Source organism: Bos javanicus, chromosome 11 (genome assembly GCF_032452875.1).
Source record: "Bos javanicus breed banteng chromosome 11, ARS-OSU_banteng_1.0, whole genome shotgun sequence".
Lineage (NCBI taxonomy): Eukaryota > Metazoa > Chordata > Mammalia > Artiodactyla > Bovidae > Bos > Bos javanicus.
In genome coordinates this window covers 46091260-46112082 of record NC_083878.1, presented here as the reverse complement: position 1 = coordinate 46112082, position 20823 = coordinate 46091260, and the positions used below count along the sequence as shown (strand labels likewise).

Genomic DNA, 20823 nt, shown 5'->3' with positions numbered 1-20823 from the left:
AGAGGAAATTCATCATCTTAGTAACATTTTATAGAGAGACAAGAGAAAGAGTGAAAGAAAAACAGAAAATGAAGTATAGAAACTCAGTCCCATTCAGCCACTCAACTTGAAAGTGCTAGTCACTCAGTCGTATCCAACTCTGTGCAACCCCATGGACTGTAGCCTGCCAAACTCCTCTGTCCATGGAATTCTCCAGGCGGAATAGTGGAGTGGGTTGCCATTCCCTTCTCCAGGGGATCTTCCCCACCCAGGGATCAATGCACTGCAGGAAGATTCTTCACTGTCTGAGCCACCAGGGAAGCCCAACTTGGGTGACACTGAATGCAGTCCAATACTTTCTCACACTCCAGATCACACTGCTCACCACACACGATTGCATTTTTCCCAGATTCGAAAAACAAAAACTCCAGACGTGGATGCATTACCGGATGTCAAACTTGCGATGACCAGGCTCCAGGAGCAGCGGGCGCTCCAGGTATTTCTGGATCACGTGCACCTGGCCTTGGTTGTCTATGAAATCCAACAGTTCTGTAGCGTCTGAGGAGATGAGGATGCCTTCACCTAACAGGGCAAAAGCAAAGCCAGATCAGTCCGGTTCTTCCCAAGAGGAAAAAGAAAACTCTCCGCAAAGCCAGAAGGGAAATGCTGACAGCAGGAAATGCTGACAGCAGGAAAAAGCCGACAGGAGCCTGCTATTGGCCAGCTCACTTTTCTTCTCCATCCCTTCCCTCCTTCCATCTCTCACTCTTCTGTCTCCCTACAAAAGCACCTGCATTATCCAATCCCACTCTCTATTTACGTAGGATTGTAAACACCATCATGGCAGGCTACAACCATGAAATTTCATTTTGATGGATATTCAAAATCTGAGCGCTCTGAATACAGGCCACTACTCTTGGTCACTGGTGTCACGATAAAGGTTGTGTGTTGCTTATAACCAATAAACCCACTGGAAACACTATATTTTACAGAAACATCAGTAAGGTTACAGCATGAAGACAAATGTAATAGAACATTCTTGCAGCACTGTAATAGAAAACACTGGATACATTCAAAGTGTCCATCAACTGAGAGATAATCATACTGAGTGAAGTCAGACAGAAAAAGACAAATATCATAGGATACCACTAATATGTGAAATTTAAAAAAAAAAGGTGCAAATGAACTTATTTGCAAAACAGAAATAGAGTCACAGATGTAGAAAACAATCTTATGGTTACCAGGGGTGAAAGGGGAGGGGGATAAACTGGGAGATTGGGATTTACCTGTACATACTCCTACATATTGGAAGAAGCACAAGCTGGAATGAAGACTGCCGGGAGAAATATCAATAACCTCAGATATGCAGATGACACCACTCTTATGGCAGAAAGTGAAGAGGAACTAAAGAGCCTCTTGATGAAAGTGCAAGAGGAGAGTGAAAAAGTTGGCTTAAAGCTAAACATTCAGAAAACTAAGATCATGGCATCTGGTCCATTCTAAAGGAGATCAGTCCTGGGTGTTCATTGGAAGGACTGATGCTAAAGCTGAAACTCCAATACTTTGGCCACCTCATGCGAAGAGTTGACTCATTGGAAAAGACCCTGATGCTGGGAGGGATTGGGGGCAGGAGAAGGGGATGACAGAGGATGAGATGGCTGGATGGCATCACCGACTCAATGCATATGAGTTTGAGTAAACTCCGGGAGTTGGTGATGAACAGGGAGGCCTGGTGTGCTGCGATTCATGGGGTCGCAAAGAGTTGGATATGACTGAGCGACTGAACTGAACTGAACTCCTACATATAAAACAGATACTAAGGACTTACTGTATAGCACAGGGAACTCTACTCAATACTTGATAATAACCTATATGGGAAAACAATTTAAAAAGAGTGGATATATGTTTATGTATAACTGACTCACTTTGCTGTACACCTGAAACTAACACATTGTAAATCAACTATACTCCAATAAAAAGTGTCCCTCAACATTAAATAAATGATGCAATATTTTAAAAGAGCTTTGAGATATTTTACATACTATAAAATTCACCCTTTTAAAGTGTAAAATCTCTCACTGTTTCCATTATTTCCCCATCTATTTGCCATGAAGTGATGGGACCAGGTGCCATGATCTTTAGTATATTCGAGAGGTTTGCAACCATTACTACAATCTAATTTTAGAATGTTTTCATCACCTCCCTACAAACTTCATACCCACTAAGCACTTATACCCATTCCTTTCTCACCCAAGCCTCTGATGACCACTAACCTACTATCTATCTCCATAGGTTTGCTGAATCTAGAGACTTCATATAAATGGAAATAAATAGTAAGGGGTCTTTTTTGGTCTAGCTTCTTTCATTAACATAGTTTTTTTCAAGCTTCATCCATATTGCAGCATGTGTCAATATGCCTTTCCACCTTTCTATGACTAAATATTCCACTGTGTGGATGGCTACATCACATTTTTTTCAATTGATCAATCAATGGACATTTGGGTTGTATCCACTGTTGTCTGGCTTTTTAAAAAACTTCTATTTTATATTGAAGTATAGTTGATTTTCAATGTTGTGTTAGTTTCAGGGGTATAGCAGAGTTGATTGGGTTATACATATACATATATCTTTGGGTCTTATAAAGGTGCTATGGAGATTTTAATCATAGTTTTTGTTTTCAAAAACTTTTGAAAACTGTTTCCATCTCTTTTGGAAATTAGCATCATTAGCCTTCTTTCTGACTAGACTGTGGGTCCATGAGTGCAAGAGAACCATGTCTGTCTCATTTATCTCTATCTCCAAATGTTCATTATTTCTCTTATTCACCCATCCATCTATACATTCATTCATTCACTCAATATATATACTGATCCTCTGTTGATTGTCAGGTGCTATCCTGGTCCAAATAGGAAAAGGAGTTCATCAAGGCTGTATATTGTCACCCTGTTTATTTAACTTATATGCAGAGTACATCATGAGAAACGCTGGACTGGAAGAAACACAAACTGGAATCAAGATTGCCGGGAGAAATATCAATAACCTCAGATATGCAGATGACACCACCCTTATGGCAGAAAGTGAAGAGGAACTAAAAAGCCTCTTGATGAAAGTGAAAGAGGAGAGTGAAAAAGTTGGCTTAAAGCTCAACATTCAGAAAACGAAGATCACGGCATCCGGTCCCACCACTTCATGGGAAATAGATGTGGAAACAGTGTCAGACTTTATTTTGGGGGGCTCCAAAATCACTGCAGATGGTGACTGCAGCCATGAAATTAAAAGATGCTTACTCCTTGGAAGGAAAGTTATGACCAACCTAGATAGCATGTTCAAAAGCAGAGACATTACTTTGCCAACAAAGGTTCGTCTAGTCAAGGCTATGGTTTTTGCAAATCAAAACCACTATGAGGTACCATTTCACACCAGTCAGAATGGCTGCGATCCAAAAGTCTACAAATAATAAATGCTGGAGAGGGTGTGGAGAAAAGGGAACCCTCTTACACTGTTGGTGGGAATGCAAACTAGTACAGCCACTATGGAGAACAGTGTGGAGATTCCTTAAAAAACTGGAAATAGAACTGCCTTATGATCCAGCAATCCCACTGCTGGGCATACACACTGAGGAAACCAGAAGGGAAAAGAGACACGTGTACCCCAATGTTCATCGCAGCACTGTTTATAATAGCCAAGACGTGGAAGCAACCTAGATGTCCATCAGCAGATGAATGGATAAGAAAGCTGTGGTACATATACACAATGGAGTATTACTCAGCCATTAAAAAGAATACATTTGAATCAGTTCTAATGAGGTGGATGAAACTGGAGCCTATTATACAGAGTGAAGTAAGCCAGAAGGAAAAACTTAAATACAGTATACTAACGCATATATATGGAATTTAGAAAGATGGTAACAATAACCCGGTGTACGAGACAGCAAAAGAGACACTGATGTATAGAACAGTCTTATGGACTCTGTGGGAGAGGGAGAGGGTGGGAAGATGTGGGAGAATGGCAATGAAACATGTAAAATATCATGTAGGAAACGAGTTGCCAGTCCAGGTTCGATGCATGAGTATACCTGTGGAGGATTCATTTTGATGTTTGGCAAAACTAATACAATTATGTAAAGTTTAAAAATAAAATCTATGGTTTTTCCTGTGGTCATGTATGGATGTGAGAGTTGGACTGTGAAGAAGGCTGAGCACCGAAGAACTGATGCTTTTGAACTGTGGTGTTGGAGAAGACTCTTGAGAGTCCCTTGGACTGCAAGGAGATCCAACCAGTCCATTCTGAAGGAGATCAGCCCTGGGATTTCTTTGGAAGGAATGATGCTAAAGCTGAAACTCCAGTACTTTGGCCACCTCATGTGAAGTGTTGACTCACTGGAAAAGACTCTGATGCTGGGAGGGATTGGGGGCAGGAGGAGAAGGGGACGACAGAGGATGAGATGGCTGGATGGCATTACTGACTCGATGGACGTGAGTCTGAGTGAACTCCGGGAGCTGGTGATAGACAGGGAGGCCTGGTGTGCTGCGATTCATGGGGTCACAAAGAGTCGGACACGACTGAGCGACTGATCTGATCTGATCCTGGTCCCAGAGACAGTGCTGAGTACAAATATGACATGGTCTGACCCTGCTCTAATAGGATCTCTGTCTACTGTACTGCGTGGAGACTCGGGAGAATGGCCAAGAATAGGAGGACAGGGGGCAATGCTCCAGGTGACGGTGAAGGTGACTCAGATCCAAGATGGGCAGTGGAGACGATAAACAGTGGCTTGCTCTGAATATAGTGTAAAGTTACGCCAACTACACCCAGAATGCTAGGTACTACATGTTTGTTTAACAAGAATACAATTCATTCATTCAGCTATTCATTTCATTTTGTAATTCTCCAATAAAACAAATCCACACCACTAATCTCCTCAGCTCCTAAAGCGAAATGTCTTCTCTGTTTGGCATTAATTCTCTCTGTACCTCTGTCTGCTGCTGAGCATCACTCTCTGTCTTGTGTTGGGGAGGGTCCAGGGACCACCCAGGTGGGATCACCACCATGACCTGACGTGTCCTTCTGCCCAAGGCCTGCCTCACTCCTCGTTTCATGCCAGTCAAGTCCATGACATAAGGATGTAAGATGTCCTCTTGGTGGCCACCTGACTCCAGTCTCCACCCACAGGAGGAATCTGGAATACTGTAGACGATTATTTCCTCTTCCAATTGCCCCATTTACTATTGGAACAAAGCTAGGGGACAGTTCTGCAGAAGAATTCACAGGAGGGGAGGGAGAGGTAGGTGAGGCACATGAAGATTCTAGGTGATGCCCTTCTGTCTCACAAGTGGTGAAAAAGAAGGTGAGGTCCACTGGACCTGGGATAAAAATAAGTACCAATGTGTCAGGGAGAAGGATGGGGGGGAAGGGACAGCTAGGGAATTTGGGATGGACATGTACACACTGCTGTATTTTAAATGGATAACTAACAAGGACCTACTGTACAGCACAGGAAACTCGATTCAATGTTATGTGGCAGCCTGGACAGGAGGGGAGTTTGGGGGAGAATGGATATATGTGTCTGTATGGCTGAGTCCTTTAGTTGTTTATCTAAACTAGAAAATCACAACACTGTTAATCAGCTATACCCCAATACAGAATAAAAAGTTTTTTTAAAAAAGAGATAATTACCAAAATGATGGTAATAGGTGTTTTAATTTGTAATACAGGAATAATAGTATCTGTACATTCTAACTTTCTATAATGAACCCTTATTATTTATAAGATCAGAAATGAGGTTGGAAATAATAATGAAGTTGATTTTGACTCAAAAAAAAAAATGAGTACCAATGGCCAGATGGTTTTTCAAGGCAATCAAAGAAGTGTAAGTTCAAAATGGAATGGTTTTTAAGATAGCATATAATAATAGTTATAGAGAGGGACCATGTCTATGTGATCATTACATTGGCTGCTGCTGCTAAGTCGCTTCAGTCGTGTCCGACTCTGTGCCACCCCATAGACAGCAGCCCACCAGGCTCCCCCGTCCCTGGGATTCTCCAGGCAAGAACACTGGAGTGGGTTGCCATTTCCTTCTCCAATGCATGAAAGTGAAAAGTGAAAGTGAAGTCGCTCAGTCGTGCCGGACTCCTAGCGACCCCATGGACTGCAGCCCACCAGGCTCCTCCGTCCATGGGATTTTCCAGGAAAGAGTACTGGAGTGGGGTGCCATTGCCTTCTCTGATTACATTGGCAACTGCCTTACTTTAAGCCTGAGTTATGACATACCTTCTGCCTTTAGTGCATTCACTCACACACATTTATTAAGTGCCTGAGGGGAAGGTACAGAGATGAAGAATACACAAAGTCTGTGTTTACATGGAGCTTGCAGGATTATGGAGGAGATGAAGAGATAAACTAATAAGTAATAGAGTGCTGGAAAAAGTTAGTGCAGGGATGGAAAATTAAAGCAGGGGAAAGGATAGAAAGCAATGGACATAGAGGCTATTTTAGATCAGAAAAGCCTTTCTGACAAGGCACCATCTGAGCTGAGAAACGAAAAACAGCCCATGGAAGCACGTTCCAGGTACAGAGATGAATTTAAAGGATTTGAGGGACTCTAGGCAGGCTTCCTGGCTACAGTACAGGGAGCAAGGCCAAGGATAGGGGGTGAGATCAGAGATACGGGCAAATATCAAGTGGTGTCGACTTCCAGCAGGACTTGAGTTTATTCTAGTTGCCTCGGGGAGGCAGCTGGTACATCGTGAGTGGGGAGTAATATGATCATGTTTCCATTTTTAAAACATCACTGGGCCCGAAAGCAGGAGAACTGCTATGAAAAGGCATTGTAATTACCCAGGTTAGAGAGAACAGGAGCTTTGATGTCCAGTGAGAGCAGTGGAAATGGCAAGAAAAGTTCTATTGGAGACTTTATTTTAAAGGTAGAGTGAACAAGACTTGCTGATGTGTTAGAGACTGACTGTAAAGCAAAGAGCAGGCAAGAAGGACTCCCAGGTTTGGGGTTCAGAGGCCGGGTGAAAAGTGGGATCATGTACTCCATGAGCAGGCAGAAAGAGGAGCAAGCTGGGGTGGGTATAGTTCGGAAGGAAACGAAAGGTTCTACATCAGACATATTAAGTTGAAAATGCTTACCATTGGGTTTGGGCTTAAAGAGAAAGCCCTCAGCTAGAGACACTTTTGCTTATTTTATTTTACTTTACTTTAGTATACAGTAAGTCCCCTACATACAAACATTCAAGTTGCAAACTTTCAAAGATGAGAACGTGCGTTTGTATGTCAAAATCATGCAAGGCAGTTCACGTGTCTGGAGTACAATGTCACAGGCTACGTCCCCTACAGGTGGCTCTGCAGCTTGTCCTTCGTCTCCTATTGCTGATGACCCTTCAGCTGTACCATCTCCCACCTCCTCTCCCTCCTCCATCAGTAACTCTTCTTGCCTGTTTACTCAATGCCAGCCCCTGGTGCCAGCTCTTGCACTATACTACTGTACTTTTCGAGGTACTGTACTGTGAGATGAAAAGTGTTTATTTTTTTTAATGTCTTATTTGTGTGGAAAGTATTATAAATCTATTACAGTACAGTACTATATGGCTGATTGTGTTAGTTGGGTACCTATGGGAAGATCCCCTGGAGAAAGGAATGGCTATTCACTTCAGTATTCTTGCCTGGAGAATCCCATGGACAGAGGAGCCTTTCCATGGGGCTGCTGATAGTTGGACACGATTGAGTGACTAAGCACACACACAAACAAATTGGGCTTATGAATGTGCTCTCAGAATGGAACTAATTCGAACATGGAGGATTTACTGTAAGTGATTTGGAGATACACATTTCTAGGTCATCAGAACCTAGATATTTTAAATTGTGTAACTAGATGTGGTCTCTATCCTTGAGGATTCAGATTAGAATAGTCACAAACAAATTGGGCTTATGAATGTGCTCTCAGAATGGAACTAATTCGAACATGGAGGATTTACTGTAAGTGATTTGGAGATACACATTTCTAGGTCATCAGAACCTAGATATTTTAAATTGTGTAACTAGATGTGGTCTCTATCCTTGAGGATTCAGATTAGTATAGTCACTCACCTAAAGACATCAGTTGAATCTAACAAAGCATATCAAGCACCCGCAGGGAAAGGAGAAGGGGCAGTGATGCCAACTCACCTTTGGCTCCGGCTGATGACTTTGCAATCCAAACATTGCCCTCTCCCTCCTCTTTCTTTCTGTTATATGAAGCCAGGAAAAATTCTCTCTCGTCTGTCCTTGAACTATGGAATGGTGGATGGATTCCATTCTGAGCTGGAGCAACTGGGGTCTTGAGGTTGGTTGGGTAAATCACGTAGGACTCAGGGAACCATGTGCAGGACTCAGCTAGTTCTGGGCTGGTTTTGATGAGCCTGGCAGATGATAGAAGGTCAGTCTCTCTTCTGAGGACAGTCTCTCCCTCTATTCAGAAAAGCCAGTGCTTCGCCCACAGCTCTCCAAGGAGGCATGGCCAGGGCCCGGAGCTGGTCTCCTTATCCCACACCTCACTCTTGGCCTCACTGGGCAGACCTCCAATGGACCACAGAGCAGCACACAGCTGTTACACACGACCTTACAAGCACACTCCATGGAATTCCAAAGGGGCTTAATGTCCAGAACTTTAACTCCTCTTTAAATCCATCACCAAGGAAACTTAATTTACAGTGATCCTAAAACAACATATTTCCAACAAATATGCCATAGCCAAGCTAGACCCGCACTAACAAAACCAAGTGGAGAACTGAGGAAACTATCTGGATTACTAGCAAAATATTACCTTGCCCCAACTCTGGAGAGAAAAGCTTAATACTTTGGAATTTAATTTAAAAGTATTAAAATACTTTTAGCTCAGCCTGGTTTCAGTGGCAGAGTAGGAATCTTTTTTTGGTGGGGGGAGGGGCAGCCCCATATAGCTTGCAGGATCTTAGTTCCCAGACCAGGGGATCAACCTGTGTCACTGGACTGCCAGGGAATTCCTAGGAAGAGTCTTTCTAATGAAACACAGGACTCTGGTGGTCATAACTAAACACATCTCCTGCCTCCCAAATAACATAACAAGGGGGATATAATGTCAGGCACTTAATAAACACAAGGGCTTCCCTCGGCATCTCCTTCCCAGTGAGATCCCTAAGGGGAGGCACCAGCATCACCTTTCATGGATGAGGTACTGGGTCACAGAGAAGTGAATTTCCCAACATCATAAAGGTAGAGAGGAACAGGCAGGATGAAAGCCCTGAATTGTTGCCAAGTCCTAACTCTAAAACCATCCTTGGTCCCCAGGAATCAGAGGAGGGAAGAACCTACCCAAAGACACTCACAAGTGTCCCCTGAGCTGCACTTCCTGGTCTCTCTAAAATAGAAATGCCAGAGCCTGGTCTGTAATCAGCAAAACTCAGCTGGTGAGCCAACAGCAGAAATAATGAAAAGAAACTATAAATTGAGATTTTTAAATAAAGCTCTTCTCTGGTAGCTCAGTAAGGAATCCACCTGCAATGCAGGAGACCCCGGTTCAATTCCTGGGTCAGGAAGATCCGCTGGAGAAGGGACAGGCTACCCACTCCAGTATTCTTGGGCTTCCCTTGTGGCTCAGCTGGTAAAGCATCTGCCTGCAATGTGGGAGACTTGGGTTCGATCCCTAGGTTGGGAAAATCCCCTGGAGAAAGGGAAAGGCTACCCACTCCAGTATTCTGGCCTGGAAAATTGCATGGACTATAGGGGTCACAAAGAACGACTGAGTGACTTTCACTTTCACTTTCTTTTTAAGTCAGAGGCAATGGAATTTAAAGAACTCAAAACAAACAAACAAACAAACAAAACCCACCATACATCTCTACTCACAGACCATTTGGCTCTATCTGCACTGTCCAATATGGTGGCCATGAGCCACATGGAACTTTCAAGTGCTTCGCAGCACTTGAAAAGTGGCCAGTGCAACTCAGGAACTGAATTTCCAATTGTGTCTAGTTTTAATTTAAAAGTTGAAGCATAGTAAGATATGTTTCCATGAAGCACAACAGTACTGCTTTGGCAAGATGATGTTTCCCTTTGATCACTGGATGACCTAAGACGCTGTTGTTGGAGGGTGGCCTGTGTGTCGGGGACACGTGCTGCTTCTGGTATTAAACATAAAAGCATCACTGTTCTACTTGTGGACAATAGATGGATTCATGTGAATTGTTTTCCAGGCACTGATGAAACATTATAACATGCTTATTATGCTCATAGCACAAGTTATAGTAGTAGCCTTGTTGTTGTTGCTTACTCAGTAAGTTGTGTCCAACTCTTTATGACCCCATGGACTGTGGCCCTCCAGGTTCCTCTGTCCATGAAATTTCCCAGGCAAGAATACTGAAGTGGGTTGCCATTTCCTTCTTCAGGGGATTTTCCCGAACCAGGGATTGAACCTGTATTTTCTGTAGGTGATTCTTTGCCACTAAGCCACCTGGGAAGCCCTAGTAATAGCTAGGTAATCATAATTGGTAAACAAGCATAATTGTTTTTTTAATTAAAAAAAAATGTGTACAGACAAGTTCTTCAATTTAAAACAAAGGTATACTACGGATATAAAATTGAGTGGAGATGCAGAAGCTAGAGACATAACCACACAATAAAGGAAAAATAAGCACTAGAAGACATTCAAATGTGTGTCACAAATTTCACCATGGACGGCAATTAAAATCTGCTGTGTTTAGGAGAAGGCAATGGCAACCCACTCCAGTACTCTTGCCTGGAAAATCCTATGGACGGAGGAGCCTGGTGGGCTGCAGTCCATGGGGTCGCTAAGAGTCCGACACGGCTGAGCGACTTCACTGTCACTTTTCACTTTCATGCATCGGAGAAGGAAATGGCAACCCACTCCAGTATTCTTGCCTGGAGAATCCCAGGGACGGCGGAGCCTGGTGGGCTGCCGTCTATGGGGTTGCACAGAGTCGGACATGACTGAAGCAACTTAGCAGCAACAGCAGTGGAAGGAAAAATGAAGTTTGTTGTATAAAGGGGACATTTTCAAGAAACATAAGGAATTCAATAAGTGTTTACCTTTCAACAGTCAAAAAACAAACAATGAAATTAGTGGCTAAAATCAGAATTAAAAATTCAACAGAAAAAAAACTTTGAACATTTTTAATACGATCTGAGTTTGTAATTTTGTTCAGCTATGAAATGGCTTGGATTCTTACACAAAAAAAACAGTGTCATTTTAGATGGAAATGTAGTAAAAGAATTTTGAGGAAAGCCTAAAAAAATATTTTACAAAAAGTGAATGGTCTTTAGTTAAGCCATCAATAACTGCCCAGAGAGTACAAAGCATTTCTAACAATATCAAAGATTGAATCAAAATTTGAAAATTTTGAAATATTTTTCCTTAGCTTTAGATGAGTTGGGTGCTAGAAGCTGCCCAATTAATAATTTGTATGTTTTGCCTCAAGATTTCCAAATATATGAAAAAATATTGTCAAATTGCAGCGTAAAATAGAAACTCATGGTAAAGATATTTTCTAATCTTTTATATTTGTCAGATGAATTTCATCTATATGTGAAAAAATAGTTTCTATCATAACAGACATTACTTCAGCTAACCTGCATTAAAGTCTGGATTTACTGGGATTTAATAGACTGATGTTTGCTTGGTTTTTTTGTTTTTGTTTTTTTTTGCTTTATTGCTACATTCTATTGCATGATACATATCGACACATACTAAAAACATTTGTACTCAGTATGGATAAATTGTTAAAATGGTTCAGTACATACTTGCAAATGATACAATGAAGAATGGAAGAAACACAAGATGATGAGTGTAATGATACTATGTTCTTTACCAATGCCCCTGAGTGAGAGATAGGCGAATTTTACCAGGATTCTTGTACCGTTAACTCCAATTCACATTTTCTTAAGAGGAATGCTTACCAAATCATTCTTTTCAATTATTATTTCACTCAATAATCAAAGATAAAAAATGGCCTTGTGATTTATACTTTTTCACCTATATCCATGCTGCATATGTCTTTCTTCTTTTTTTTTCCCCCACACCCCAAGGCATGCAGGATCCTAATTCCCAACCAGGGATCGAACCTGTGCCCCCTTGCAGTGGAAGAGCAGAGTCTTAACCACTACACCTCCTGGGAAGTACACCAATGAAAATTTAATGTTTGAGTTTAGATGTACTATAAATATAAAATACACACCAGATTCTGAAGACTTGAATACAAAAATAATATATCTCATTAGTTGTTTTTTATATTAATTACATGTCAAACTGACATTTTAGAATTATTTGGTTAAATAAAATATATTACTAAAATAAATTGTACAATGTCTTTGTACTCATTTAAAAAAATAACTAGTTTGGGGGGCTGTCTGGGCCTTCATTACTGCGCGGGCTTTTCCCTAGTTGTGGTGAGTGGAGGCTACTCTCTAGTGGTGGAGCGCAGGCTTCTCGTTGTGGTGGCTTCTCTTGTTGCAGGGCAAGGGCTGTAGGGCCTGTGGGCTCAGTAGTTGTGGCTCCCACGCTCTAGAGCACAGGCTCAGTACTTGCGGTACATGGGCTTAATTGTTCTGAGGCCCATGGGATCTTGCATCAGGAACGGAAACCGAGTCTCCTGCACTGGCAGGCAGATTCTTTACCACTGAGCCACCAGGGAAGCCATCTTTGTACTCATTTTAATGGGGCTACTAGGCAATTTAAATGATACATGCAGCTAGCACTCTATTTACTTTATTTTGAATCTGCTAGCAACGCAGGGAACCTGGGTTCAACCCCTGGGTCAGAAAGAACCCCTGGAGAAGGGCATGGCAATCCACTCTAGTATCCTGCCTGGAAAATCCCATGGAGAGGACCCTGGTGGGCTACAGTCCATGGAGTCGCAAAGAGTTGGACACGACTGAGCAACTAACACTTTTACTTTCACTTTGGGACAAAGGGAATGACTGCAGTCCTTCACAGGACGCCTGAGAGAATGAAGGAAGTTTAGAGGATGACGATAACCCCCAGCCCAAGTAAGTCAGGTTGCCATGTATAGCGTGCCGCAACAGACCACGTCACATGCCATGGGGAGGCAAAAAGCGGGCATGATCCCCGACATCCCCACAGATGGGACACGGGGATTCTGAGTCGCACTGTCCAAGGCCACAGAGATCCAGACACTTACTCAGATCTACTCATGCCTCTAGCTCTGAACTCTCTCCATCTTATCTTAGCTACCAAGTATGCAAACATAGAGAACATTACTTTTCACAGTATCCTCTGTTTTTTTTTTTTTAAATCCTACCTTTATCTTTAGGAAAAAAATCATAGAATGAACAAGCATTTTATCAAAATTTCTAAATGAATAACCTCAATAAACAATCCCACTTCTACTCCTAGCTCTTGTGAAACAAACTTCTGAGTTCTAAATATGTAAATAAGGGGACTTCTCTGGTGGTCCAGTGGTTAAGAATCCACCTTGCAATGCAGGGGACGTGGGTTTGATCCCTGGTCAGGGAACTAAGATTCCAAAGGCTGTGGAACAGCTAAGCCCATGCACCGTAACTAGAGAATACATGCGCTACAACTAAAGATCTTGAATGATGCAACAAAGATTCCATGTCACAACTAAGATCCGATGTAGTCAAGTAAATAAATGTTAAAAAACAAATAAATATGAATATATGTAAAAAGAAGACTTTATGAAGCTTTGTTCTTTAGAAGTAGCTGATAAATCATGAAAATCCATCACAGGGAGAGGAGGATACATAAGTTACTGAGGGGCAGTGAGTCTGAGCCAAAAGGTGGAAATATTCCTATCAACACAAGTTAGTAAATATCTAGAGCCTGCAAAGCAGTATGACTGGGGAAAAGAGTATTTTCATTGAGTTACGCCTTCTAGTGTTGTCTTATGTAAGTGATGGGTTTGGCTACATACGCATTCACACTAGTCACTGTAGAGGGAATTCTGGAGACCTGGTTTTAGGGGCCCCACCCCTCTTTCATTTATACAGTATGGACTCTGACCCTCGAATGAGTCCAAGACTTGACATAAATTAATTCAACTAATCCTTACAACAACCCTGAGGTAGTTGCTATTATTACCCTCATTTTCCAGAAAAGGAAACTAAGGCATAGGGTCAAATGCTCAGTGTGTGCCACTGTTAGGGACATTACGTACATTACAACCTCTTTGTGAAGGATGCACTGAGGCCTAGAGGGGTTAGAAACTGCCCAAGCTGTTAAGAAGAGTTGAAATTAAAACCCAAGCTGCTGATCCTAGATCTTAATCACTGACTCAGGCTGCTCCCTTCCACCTTATGATACCACTCTTCTTTTTTTGTTTTGTTCTGTCACACAGCAAGGCATATGAGATCTTAGTTCCCTGACCAGGGATGGAACTCATGCTCCCTGCATTGAGGAGGAAATGGCAACCCATTCCAGTATTCTTGCCTGGAGATTCCCATGGACAGAGGAGCCTGGCGGGCTACAGTACATGGGTCACAAAGAGTCAGACACTGGACTGACTTAATCACTTTGAGTCTTAACCACTGGACCATCAGGGAAGTCCCATGATGCTGTTCTTTTGGCAGCAAGCCATGAGCGAACTGCTCAGAGATGGGCAGTGTGGTAGATACCAGTATATTCTCCCCAGGTGTCCCTTCTGAGGGGCCCCTGGCTGCTGAGAGTTGACTGCTATAAGCATATGTGTACCCCTTCTCTAGGGACCAGCTGCTGCCTAGAAATGCTGGGAAGGTGCGTCCTCCCATAGCCTGTGGTTGACCGACATCAGAGTCTAGACTATCAAGGGGCAGTTTGCTCCCAATTTCCATGGAATCAGGCTGAGCTGAGATTTCAGCTGAAACCACCTCTTTGCTTGGCTGCTTCCCGGGCTTCCCTGGTTCTCAGTGAGTTTCTCCTGCGAGCCCGCTCCTCATTAATCACTGCCATGAGAAGCCCTGTCTCAGACTCTGCTTCAAGGGATCCTCACCTAAGAGTTGTTACTGTTGTTGAGTCGCTAAGTTGTGTCTGACTCTTTGCGACCCCATGGACTATAGCCCGCCAGGCTCCTCTGTCCATGGGATTCTCATACTGGAGTGGTTGCCATTCCTGGGGAATAGTCCCAACCCAGGGATTGAACCTGTGGATTAGCAGACAGATTTTTTACCACTGAGCCACCAGGGAAGCTCCTCATGTAAGAGACAGACAGGCTTTACCAGACACAAACAGCAAAGTTTTGATAACAATCAAAACTAATATTTGGGGACTTCCCTGGCAGTCCAGTGGTTAAGACTCCTAGTTTCCAATGCAGGAGGCACAGGTTTGATCCCTGGTCAGGGAACTAAGATTCCAGCAATGTGGCAACACACACACACACACACACACACACCAAAACTGATCTTTGATTGCTTTCTAAATGAAAGTATTTTCACTCTTAAAAGACAATTCCACATTCTGCTTAAGTGCTTCAGGATGAAAGCTCACATTTAGGTGACAATGGAAAACACTGGGTCTTAAAGAACACTTACTTCACTAAAGATGCTTTGCGACACAGTTTGTCGGCCCCTCTGTAGTAATTCACCAACTGCATCAGCCCAGGCTCATGACCTGTGAAGCAGAGAGGAGGTTCAGAAAGGAAACAGACCATTTCTCCAATGGAAAACAATGTCAGCACCCGCATACAGGACAGAGAGCAGCGTGTCATGCCTAGCTCGTCTTTCCCCTGTTATCAGACTGGGTGTTGGAAAGACAGCGATTCTGTTGCCCTGCGCCTCAATGCCCCTTTGCTCAGTTTTCAGCTGGCAATTCTCCCCCTCCCCAGAGTGGAGAATATACCAGTATCATAGGTCTGCCAAGGACCACTGCTGCCTTTGTTCCTAGGGTGGACAAGTATTTTCTATTTTGCCTCTCCTGGATTCCCACTGTACCCCACTCGTGGCTTAACACATGGATTTAATAATCTTTATACAGTAAAGACTCAAATGGTCAGACTTCTGATGTTGCTACCCTTGCTCTCGACAGCCATCGAGGAAGGCAGTAGAGCTAAGGTCCTGCTATTCGCAAGCATGCCTACCTCTGCAAGCTTCTAGGAGAGCCACTAGCTAGCTTGGGGGGACGGTGGAGAGGTCGTGTCTATAAATTCAGAAGACCTGAGAATATTCTTCTGTGCATACTCCCACAGGGAAACTCATTTCAGTAGGTTGCACTGCATGTCCCCTCCTCTATAAAACTAAAGCAGAAGGATACAAATAAAAACAAAAGCCTCAATTAAAAATTTTTTATTGAAGTAGTTGATTTACAATATTGTGTTAGTTTCAAATGTACAGCAGTGATTCAGTTATACATATCTCTATATATATTTCAGATTCTTTTCCACTATAAGTATTTAATAATCATACCCATTATAAGATATTGAATATAATTCCCTGTGCTATACAATAAATTCTTCTTTTTCATCTATTTTATAAATAGTAGTGTGGATTGGTTAATCTCATAGTCCTAATTTTTCCCTTCCCCTCCCTCCCCTTTGGTAACCATAAGTTTCTTTTCTATGTCTGTGAGTCAGTTTCTGTTTTGTAAATAAATTCATTTGTACTATTTTTTTTAGATTCCACATATAGGTGATACGTATTTGTCTTTCTCTGTGTGACTTATTTCACGCAATATGATAATCTCTACAAAAGCCTCAATGTATATTTAACATCCTAACAAAATGCACTGAGTTTTCAGCCACACAAAAGTAGAATGAAACAAAGGGAGTTTGAATTGAAGATGCCAGATGTAAGAATAATTCATCTGACGACAGCATATAATCAAATAAGTTTCAGGCGCTAACTAGCTCTTATTATCTCCCTAAGACAGGTGGACTGGTTCACACCTAAACTGCCCACCTTCTCATCTCCATGGCACCAGCATTCTTGGGCCTTTATCCAGCTGGGCCATCTCCTTGGGTTTCGCACTGTGTACAAAAGATAAATACCCCTAACACTGAAGTCATATAATGACCTGGCTGTGGGATGCTGTTTTGCTTTTTTTTTTTGGCTTGCTTTTAAGAAGCTAACCTTTAAAATTTTTTTTTTATTGAAGTATAAGGGTTTGTTTTATTTTTTGGCTGATACTTTTTTAGAATTTCTTTTTTTAATTTTTATTTTATATTGGACTAGAATTGAATTGGGGCTTCCCTGGTGGCTCAGTGGTAAAGAATCCACCTACAATGCAGGAGTTGCAGGTTCAATCCCTTGGTAGGGATGATCCCCTAGAGAAGGGTATTGCAGCCCAGTCCAGTATTCTTGCCTGGAGAATCTCATGGACAGAGGAGCCTGGGTGGGCTACAGTCCATAGGGTTGCAAAGAGCTGGACACAACTGAAGAGACTTAGCGCGCGTGCACACAGTTGTTATTTCCGGTTATACAGCGAAGTGATTCAGTTATACATATATAGAATAGTTTGCACCTGCTAATATCAAACTCCCAATCAGGATACTTGGGAGTTAAAGTTATACAAGTTTCTGATGTATCATGGGGACTCCATCGAAGGACTGATTCCAACCCCCAGAAATTTTGGAATAAGAGAATGTGCCCAGAGATTGCCTTTTATCTCCCCAGGAAGTCCTCAGCTTTCTCATAAAAACCAAATGTTTACTGAGCAACTGCTGATTTCACGGTATCAGTGTAGGTTTTGGACCTTTTAGAATTCTGCTTCAACAGCCTAGTGCTGAGCCCCACAGCAGTGCTGATGGCCCCTGCTTCCACCACCGCTGAGCCACTGTTATCGGTTGCTTTTTTCTAATTTATTTATTTTTTATGGAAGGATTGTTGTCAGTTTTTAATTTTAGAATTCCGATTTCAGCTCTTTCAGCTAGACACTATCCAGTCCAAAGAAGAAAGTCTGTCAGGCAGGGAAGCAGAGAGAGTAAGGAGGAAATTAAACATTCTCAACTACAAGCAGGTCTTTTTCTTTCAAGGAAGGTATTCTTCTTGCTGAGGGCTTCCTGGGGAGACAGTTTAACAAAAGGCCATCTCCAGGCACATTCTCTATATTCCAGAATTTCTGGGGGTTGGAATCAGCTCTTCCATGGAGTCCCCATCATACATTAGAAATTTGTGTAAGAATAAAAAGTTGTTCGTGGTCCCATTTTAATGAAATTTCAGTAAGGATAGGGTGAACCCCCTTCATTGCTCAGATCATTACAATTCTACAGGCCCCCACCCAACTGTGCTCTCTCTGTAAGCTCATCAAGGGCTTATTGTTTGGTCGCTAAGTTGTGTCTGATTCTTTGCAATCCCATGGATTCTAGGCCGCCAGGCTTCTCTGTCTATGGGATCCTCCAGGCAAGAATGCTGGAGAGGGTTGCCATTTCCTTCTCCAGGGGATCTTCTCCATCTTGGGACTGAACCCATGTCTCCTGCATTGGCAGGTGGATTCTTCACTGCTGAGCCACCAGGGAAGCCCTTAGCAAGGACAAGTCAGTTTCAAATGGCTATTTTCATTCTTTGCCTCTTCCATCTCTCCACCCTCTGACCACACCTATTTCTAAAAATGGTCTCCTCTACTGGAGGTAGGACAGTGCCCTCTTTGGGACGCCCTCCAAGGCACAGATGACTTTTTCTCATTATCAGTCCTCCCCTTCCATTCTTTGGCAATATGTTGGGGTCCCAAACCCAGGGGAATTTTGGCAGGGCGCACTGGCGACCTCGAGTGAGGCTGCAATTCCCGGATGACTGTGCAGTGAGGAGTGGCCGTGAGACTATGCTCAGGTTAATGAGATGTGAAAGGAAGTGATCCGCACAACTTCTGGATTACGTCATCTAAAAAGGAGCCGCTGGTCCTCTCCTTCCCCAGCCCCTTCCTACAGGCGGATATGGAGATGTGGTGCTGCCTGCAGCAACCATGGGCGCTAAGGGAACTCCCTCGGAGAGAGCAGGGCAGAGAATCCAGTGTCACGAAAAATCTGCATTCAACACGCAACTGTGGAAACGTGTTCTTTGGTGGTCTAAGGAATGGTCCAAAATCAGACACCCTTCCGCCCTTCGCCGGGCTGGGTTCACTAGTTTTGGAATTCAGAGGTCTTTTCCAAATCCCCTGACAGTTTATTTGAGTCTTGGGGAGCTCAATCCTCAGGGCTTTCAACACACGCAAGCACCCCTCCCGAGCCCACACAGGCAGGGCGGAATCCTCGGAGGAGGAAATATGCAAGAGGACTCCAGCCAGACAGCCGTCCCCGGCTCGCGGAGACTCGCACCGCCCGGCGATCCGCCCAGCCGACCTGCCCGTTTTGGGGGTGTCGGGCCCTGGGGAATCCGGGGAACAAGCGTTCTCGGCTCCCCACCCCCGGAGAGACCGACGCCCCCGCGGGGAGGGGGCTGCGGGGACCGGTCATTGTCAGGAGGCAGCTGCCGTCCCGGGGGCCCGCACAGCCACTCCCGCCCCAAATTCGATCGAGGGCACAAGAAGACAAGATAGACGCTGCGCCTGGCCCTCTACGGATGCAGTTTTCGATATGACCGAGGAACGAGAGGAGGGGAAAAGGTTTCCGACCTTAAACAAAAGCTCTCGTCCTACGGGTGGAGGGAAGGAGCAGGAGGGCGCAAAACGGGGACGCTCACCCAGTCTCCCGAAGGGCAGCCGGTTCCTTTCTCCCAGCATCAGGTTGAACCTGGGGTTGTCCCGCCGCAGCCGCTTCCAGTGGCCGGTGGCGAGCAGCAGCCGGGACACCTCGGCGTAGACGCTGCTGTTCTCGTCGCGCACCACGAAGGTGTACATGGCGAAAGGCCGCGCGCCCGGGCCGCCCCGGCAGCCGCCGCAGGGACCAGCCGGCCGGGCGGCGGCTCAACTAGGGACCAGCCCGGGCGCCAGCCGCGCTCCGGCCCCGCCCCGCACGCTCCGACCGCGCCCCCACGCCCTCCCCCAGCGACTCCCGGGTCCGGGAGGAATGCCCGAGGTTGAGGGCCTGGGCCTCTGCTGGAGCCGCGAGCGCAGCCGGGACGCCGCGCCCACCCCCGGCGCGGCCCCGCCCATCCTTGGTGCGGCCACTCCCACCACCGGCGTGGCCCCGCCTCCGCCCCGTGATTCAGTGCGGCCGGCCCTGCGGCTGGCTACGCGGTGGAGGATTGTACCCTTAGGCTCGCCCGGCACCCTTTTCGGGCCGGCTCCCTGAGCCTGAGGGTGCGGGGGCTGGCTGGAGGAGGGGGAGCGCGGCGGCGGGAGCGGGCCCTGGAGAGGACCGGAAACTGGGGCGGTCCTCCCGAGCCCAGGGTCACTGTCGAGGGGCGGGGACTGGGCGGTGTCGGAGGATCACTTTTCAGGGGGTTTGCTCCAGTAGCTTTCCACCTGCTATTTCAAGGGGACATTTTATGGATTAAAAGCAAGTTCTAAGGCTTCATTCTGTGTCTACGATGCTCTTTTACTGTCCTGCTTAAAGACCGCAGAGAATCAGAAGCATTCCGGTGGCTGCTGGTTTCCTTTGGAGTGAATGCTCCTTTCACCTTCTGAGACCTCCTGGGTGGCGCACAGCCGGGGGTTGGAGGTGACTTTAGATTCCTTAGGTCACTGGCATGGGGCTTCCCTGGTGGCTTAGTGGTAAAGAATCCACCTGCCAATGCAGGAGACACAGGAGACTGGGGCTCAATTCCTGAGTGGGCAAGATCCTCTGGAGAAGGAAATGGCAACCCACTCCAATAGGCTTGCCTGGGAAATCCCATGGACAGAAGAGCTTGGCGATCTACAGTCTATAGGGTCGCAAAGAGTGGGTCACAATTGAGCGACTAAGGTTGTTGGTCCCCTGCATACAGGCCCTGGGGAGCCCTGAATCTGCTCTGCTCTTACCAGCAATGGGTCACTCGTTTTCCCTTCTT

At 44.6% G+C, this 20823-nt stretch overlaps 1 protein-coding gene across 1 annotated transcript in view; it reads right to left on the bottom strand.

The window, feature by feature from the left end:
* TTL (tubulin tyrosine ligase) overlaps positions 1–19837 on the bottom strand; it is a 37339-nt gene extending 17502 nt beyond the window's left edge. Inside the window, exons 1-4 of the mRNA XM_061432558.1 lie at positions 19576–19837; positions 15499–15577; positions 8149–8381; positions 426–561 (exon numbers count right to left, since the gene is read on the bottom strand). Coding sequence (XP_061288542.1) covers positions 426–561; positions 8149–8381; positions 15499–15577; positions 19576–19732 — 605 coding nt within the window. The 5' untranslated portion in view covers positions 19733–19837. The remainder of the gene's footprint in view (positions 1–425; positions 562–8148; positions 8382–15498; positions 15578–19575) is intronic.
* Positions 19838–20823: the final 986 nt, after the last annotated feature.